The following is a 6,812-nucleotide window of genomic DNA, read 5'->3' on the forward strand; positions in this document are numbered from 1 at the left end:
CTATACTATACTATACTATACTATACTATACTATACTATCACCCCCCTCATACATTTCAAGGAGTGATGTTGAAACCAACCTCAGACTCTTGCAGTTGGCTTTTCAGGGTTTTGATGGCATTCTTCAATTCTTCAACTTGGACCCGACTTGCCTCAAGTTCTTCTTCTGACCGAATTTCACTGAGCAGACTTATAAAAGAAGGAGGGTTCAATGGCAGCCAGGTCGTCTTGCGGGGGAAGCCTCTGTGTCATTGCATCGTATAGCTTGGACTATCTCAAGCGCTGGCCCTTTCAAACTTTCCAAAATTCTCTTCTTTTCTTTGGCTGAGCACTCACATTCGTCCAACATTAACTGAGCCTGCTCCAGCCAGTTGTCCAATGTCTCTTCACCAACAGGTGTGGGGCAAACACCAGAAAAGACACGTGAATGGCGAAAAGCATTGCTCTCTTGTGGGGGCCAAAGTTTCTCCAGTAAGTCTCCCACAGCACGAATGATAGATGAAGTGTCCTCTTGTTTGACTTGTGTTTGTTGAAAGAGTAGCAGTTCAATATCTGCCAGACTCTTGCCCTCTGTGTCCAATAATTGCCGCAGCTTGGTTGAAAACACATCAGGCTTGTCTGTATTTTCACTGAGCAGTGTTAGCTTCCACGGGGCTGAAGTCTGTATTCTGCTCATATTTAGTCATGCTGTATAACTTTTCCATGTCCACAGGGTAGCTTGGCGACATTGTGACAATCATCACCTAGAATTGGAATACTCCTGTTAAGGTATTATTCCTCTCTGTTAGTTGTATCTATTCAAACATTTGAAAGAAACAATAAAATATGCTGTTGATGAGTTTGGCCTTGCTGTGGGTGCCAGTACCAGTCGCCTGAACATCGGTTAAAGAATTTACTGATAAGCCGACATTCTCTTCCCACTTTAAGTGATATACAGCCCCAAAAGTGTCTTCTTCCGCACCCCCATCTAGGCAAAGTTCCTGATGGCTGTCACTGTTATCTCAGGATTTACGCACAGCAGCGAAGTCTGGAACTTCCGAACATGCCAAGATCGAATTGCATCAACCTTTCTTTGTTTCGGGGATTTACATGAGAGGCGTACCTCCCCGCCTCTCATTATCATATTGTCTCTATATAATCTCATGAATGTGTTTCTTTTACGCTTCCTGACTGCAATCTGAAACCCTCAGGAGCCCGAATCGATTCATAAACTGCAGAAAAATAAGTTAAACCCTTCGAAGGAACTGTTCATTGACTCCATCCTTTATTTGAAGAACCAACATTCTCCTCGTCCGAAATTCAACAAACACGTGGGGAAGAGGAGGCCACTCTTTTCCCCCAAGAGGGCCTCACCGTAAGGTGCGAATATTTCTGGAGGAACTCTGGTTGGGTCAACTTTGACACGAGTCTCACACAACAGCACTTCTCCGTTGAGTTGAGACTTTTGTGCTCTGACTTTGACCCTACCGAACGCTTTGACAGCTTTGACTACTTCTTCAACCTCAACAATACTTGTGTCACTGGGAACAATACTCACAATAACCGCATGATCGGGATTAATGTTTGATTCACTGCACCAGGTTTGTAGCTCAGATAATGAGAGGGGACTGGAAGGGTCAGCCATATCAGAAGTTGTATTTTTGTACCTTTTATTTATTTATTTATTTTTGTATTTTATTTCACAATCCATCAAAATGATCATCATCTTTATTATAACGTAGGCAATTATGCAATATTGTTAAGACTGGAGGATTTTAAAATCAAATCAAATAATAATTTGATTACCAATTGAGAATAAAAATAATGAATGATACTTGGACATTGATTCCCTACCCCAGTACAAGCGCTATGCAAGTTAAGAGTAAAATTACTTTCATTTTGCCGTATTATCCAAATTGCTATTATATATAGTTAACAATAAAGGTTTTTTGATTTTGTCACCCCCACCCACCCCATCCCAAACGCCCATATTTCATTCTGTACTTTTTCCTTTTTTTTTTTGTACTTTGGTATGATAAAATATGGCAGATTGTTTGAAAATAACCACAAAATTATAATAAAGGAGAACCAAATCAACGCATTGGGAGGTTAGGTACCACGAAAGAAAACAAAAATCATCCTTTTTTCAGCCCAATAGACTAATGTGCAATCCTGAATCCAAAATACTGACTCCAGCAAGAATCACATTTTTAGTCTCCTCGTTCAGCAGGAAAAAGCTGGGAAACGGTTTCATTTGCAGAAATGTTAAGAAACACACATCAAACATGTCACCACGGTGGGGGTGTTTTTGTCAAGCAGAGAAAAACAAATAACCTTGAACCGAAATTCCTTTCACAACGATGAACAATCTAAAAATATTCACCCCACCCCTCCCTTCAGAAGTGAAACTGATGGAATTTAGGAGACCTAATGTCACTACTCGCTAAGAAACATTAGCACATACCTACAATGCATATTTTTGTCTTTATTATTAAAATACAGCTATCATTTCGCAAGCATTGAGGTCCAAAGGTGAAATGGGAATATTTGAATACGCGTAATGAAAGTGTAGAGGAGGGGAGCTGTCCATTTCCTTGTGGCCCTCCTTGGACACAGGTTCTTTTATTTCTCTATAAGATGGAAGAAGACCCAACACCACGTCATCTTTTCTTCAGTTTTATCACAACGCAACACGAATCGATTCGGACTCTGAGAGTCTCAGATTTCATCAGGAAGCGTAGAAAAAATGCAGTCATGAGAATATATAGAGACAATATGATCATGAGAGGCAGGGAGTTACGCCTCCATGCAAATCCCGGAAACAAAGAAATGAACATGTCATCTGACCCGGTGTGGCTGGAAAAAGTTGAGAGTGGCGAGGTGAGACCAGACCACCACTACCCACTATTGTCTTCGGTCTGATCTTTGACGTGATGGCAGGAACACAGATGCTTGAGATAACAGTTTACTGTTTTGATGTCAAACATGTCCTCTGGAGGGAGCCCAAAAAAGTGGTGGGGGTCGAGGGGCACTGAAGGTAATTGTAATTCCTTAACACCCGCCTACTCCCCTACGACAGCTGGGATAGGCTCCAGCACACCCACGACCCAGAAAGCAGATCAGAAAATGGATGGATGGATGGCTGTATAAGCCCTACAAAGGAGGACTTATCGGTTATCGGTAGAAACTTCTCACATAGTGCATCACAACGTTTATATTTGAAAATGGATGTGATTTAAATCACATAAGGTCCGGTGTCACTTCATGCCACAATTTTTTTTTTTTTTTAATACAGCGCAATTTTAAAGATGTTGTGAGGTGTGTGCAAGTGGTTACAATGCCTGAAAGTGTTGCTGAGTATTCACTGATATTTTTGTTTTTTTAAAGTACATTAAAAAAAGATCTTTTCGATAACTACATATTTTAAACTCCTCAAACTACTGAATAACGGGGTTGTGTTCATATTTGCCTGCATTAAAGAATATTCTGATTGCCTTATTTTGAATTGTAATTATTTGGTGGAAGTATGCATGACATGTGTGACTCCAAATTAGTGAACATTAAAACGTGCGGAAGAAACGAAACGCATCGTGCTGAAGAAACTTTATGACTCGACAGCTGTTGGGTAGCTTGCCTCACCTGTCCTCCTCGCTGTTCATAGTGAGTCGAGAGGACAGTCACTCAGTAGTCATCAGAATCAGAATCATCTTTATTGGCCAAGTCATCAGAATCAGAATCATCTTTATTGGCCAAGTATGTAGAACACGCAAGGAATTTGTCTCCGGTATAACACGCTGCATTCGTATCATCATAAACAAGGACCTGACAACTCGGCATGGAAGGACATTTCGTAATGTAAGTGAACCGTAGTGCGGTGGTACCACCCAGTGACAACTGTGAGTCATGTTGAAACCAGCGAGCGAGCCCCCCAGTCTGGACTCCCTCCGAACATCGCAGAGAGCCAAAACACAGCGACTGTAAACACACGCAAGGAGACTGACGCTTTTGTGACAGGGGGCGACAGCTGCCTACCTGCCAACAAGCATGTTGAAGTAGCAAGCCCGGGATAGCTTGAATATAGCACCAAGCGCTCGTGAGTTTAGACGTGTGCAGGAGACGTTAGCTAACGTTTGCGGCGCATTCCTAAACAAATAAAAGGTAACCCGGAGTGGTGAATGGGAATCAAGTTTACTGAAATATACCTGTCTAGCCAATGACTGACCCGCTAAGGTAAACAATCGAGGACAGTTCACTTGATCGTCTTCGAACAGCCGGAAGTTGGTGGCAAGGACACAATGACTGACGTGTGCATTAGCCAATTATAGCGTAGTCTGAAAGTTGACGCTATTGAAGGTGCTTTTCAATTATTTATTGTCCTAAGTTGTTCAATTTAAAAAGCAAAACGTAAATGTGACATTCACTATATACAGTAAATGTTTGGTAATATAATTGATGTTTACAGTTAAGGAAAACCTTCATTTACCATATAGTTTCCCGAGAAAATAAAGCAACGTCTTTGTAGAAATTATTGGCAAATTGATTTTCTTAAAGTAGGCTTATTTTTCTGTGTTTATTCAATCTGGTTATAGATGAATTTCATAATGAGATAGTAAGTAAAACCTTGCATTACAGTACAGCTTTTAAGTACAGTAGTTGCGGTGCTGTCAAGTTTTAGTTTAAGTTACTTAAAGACAAAACCGGAAATGAAATGAAAAAAAAACAAGCTTGTATTTGATACGGCGCTGGACACACGTTGAAGTGGGACAGAATACAGTCATTAAACACAAAATAATTGTAATTATATTATGTTAAAAGTTGTAGTTTAGTTTTATAAACCTTTGTACTAGTCACTGCTGCAGTTGGGTAATGTTTTAATGTTGAAACAACAAGCGGAAACGTATTTGACCAATACCGTCGTTCTTATACGGCACGTGGAAACGTGACCGGTTTTCAGTCTTGACAACCAAAAAGCGAGTGGTGTTCGTTTGCAATATAAATGTCAACGCATTTTTATAATGCCAACGTCGTTTGCTGTTGCTAATATAAAATAAATAAGAGGGAAAACTGTCGCACGATGAACAGAGAAGGAGACAGATGCGGAAAGAATGCGCCCAAGAGCCAGAAGCCATCCAGGGTATCCCAACAAGGAACCATCCAGAGAAGGAAAAAGGATCCCACATCGGAAGAGAGCCAAAGTGGTGGGCAGCCAAGAGCTACATCGCTAGGTCATCGTGGCTTTGGGAAAGAGGGGAAAACAACGGGGAAACGTCCGCAGAGCGCCGTGGCGGAATGCCAGAGACGCCCCGGTACCCAGAGGAAACTCTCCGACGCCAGCAACACGTCGGAGGATCTGAGCAAAGACTCCGGCTGCTTGTCGGGGAAACCCTCCTCCGACAGCAGCTCGGAAATATCGACTCTCCCATCAGCGACATTGAATTAAGCTGGACAGACAGGAGAGCTTACGAGGGGGGCAACAAGCGCGACTCTCCCATCAGCGACAATGAATTAAGCTGGACAGACAGGAGAGCTTACGAGGGGCAGGTTTGTGGCGATAAAGACGACTACTGCAAAGAGCGCGTAAAAACAGCGCACACTGCTTGCTCTCCTCCCCTGAATGCTGTTGGAGGAGCCCTCACTTTGATCAACTCTTCAGGGGCCGTTATGGATCTCTTGATGGCAGACTCCACCGATGACCTGGTCAGGGAGGTGGAAGATTTGAGGTCAGAGAATGAGTATTTGCGGGTAAGATCCTTCAATTCCGTTGTATAAAGTAAACTGTCTCTTCTTTGTGAAAGAGAGCCATTTGACTTGCATCACGTATTCTCTATAGTCAAGGGCTGGAAGTAATGTTTTTTTTTTAAATAATCTATAACAAAAAAATAAATTCATTTCTTCAGAAACAGATTATTTCAAATTGGCAATGCAGAAAATAAACAGGCAAATTGGTTGTGATTCAGTTACTGGTTTGGTCGGTAATTTATATCACCAAATTGGCAAAAATGTTGATCACCGTTTTCCATAGTAAAGGAAAATGTTAACAAATTTATTATTGAGTCAATGCAAAGACTAGAAATCCAAGAGCATTTACTATTGAGAGGCTGAAACTCTGAGAATAAAGACAGTTTTATGTTAAATAATGTTTCAAAATGATTGTTTATTTGAAAAGTGGTCAACTTGTTAGCATGTCCACCTCATATTACAGAGATGCATATCACTGGTTCAATACCAAGCCCACTGTGTAGAGTTTGCATGTTTCTTCACGTGCCTGTGTGGGTTTGCTCCAGGTACACCAGTTTCCTCCTGCAGTATATTCCAAAAACCTATATGGCTGTTAGGTATGCAGAAAGCTCCGGACAGAATTGGACTCCAGAAATGTGAATTCAGAATTTACAAAAAAGGTTTATGAACAAAAATAGTTCACAAGACCTAAAATGTTCAACAAAGACCACTGGTACAATACCAGAAAAACAAGCCAACCAAAAAAAAAAGCTTGCAAAAAAGGAAAGGATAAAAACAAATGGAAATAAATAGCCAAGAAGAAACCCAAACACATAATACACAAATCGTGACTATAACTACAGTGAAAAAAAAAACTACTTACAATGGTCAGTGCAGAAAACCCGGCTGGAACAAAAACAAAGCGCAAGAACATGAACCGTCTAGAGCAGGGGTCCCCAACCTTTTTTGCCCCACGGACCGGTTAAAGTCAGACAATATTTTCAGGGACCGGCATTTAAGGTGTTGCGGATTAATACAACAAAATAATATGGTATGAGCTGCATGAAAACTGGTGTTTTCGAAATATAATAATAAACACTAGGAGCGTCTAATCT

The 6,812-nt window shown here is 41.1% G+C and overlaps 1 protein-coding gene across 1 annotated transcript in view; it reads left to right on the forward strand.

Annotated features, from left to right (window-relative positions):
* The first annotated feature begins 4,949 nt into the window (after positions 1-4,949).
* LOC109512933 (uncharacterized) overlaps positions 4,950-6,812 on the forward strand; it is an 18,318-nt gene continuing 16,455 nt past the window's right edge. Inside the window, exons 1-2 of the mRNA XM_019865042.1 lie at positions 4,950-5,378; positions 5,429-5,721. Of these exons, the coding sequence (XP_019720601.1) occupies positions 5,054-5,378; positions 5,429-5,721 (618 nt within the window). The 5' untranslated portion in view covers positions 4,950-5,053. The remainder of the gene's footprint in view (positions 5,379-5,428; positions 5,722-6,812) is intronic.

Source organism: Hippocampus comes, unplaced genomic scaffold (genome assembly GCF_001891065.2).
Source record: "Hippocampus comes isolate QL1 unplaced genomic scaffold, H_comes_QL1_v1.1 scaffold124, whole genome shotgun sequence".
Classification (NCBI taxonomy): Eukaryota; Metazoa; Chordata; class Actinopteri; order Syngnathiformes; family Syngnathidae; genus Hippocampus; species Hippocampus comes.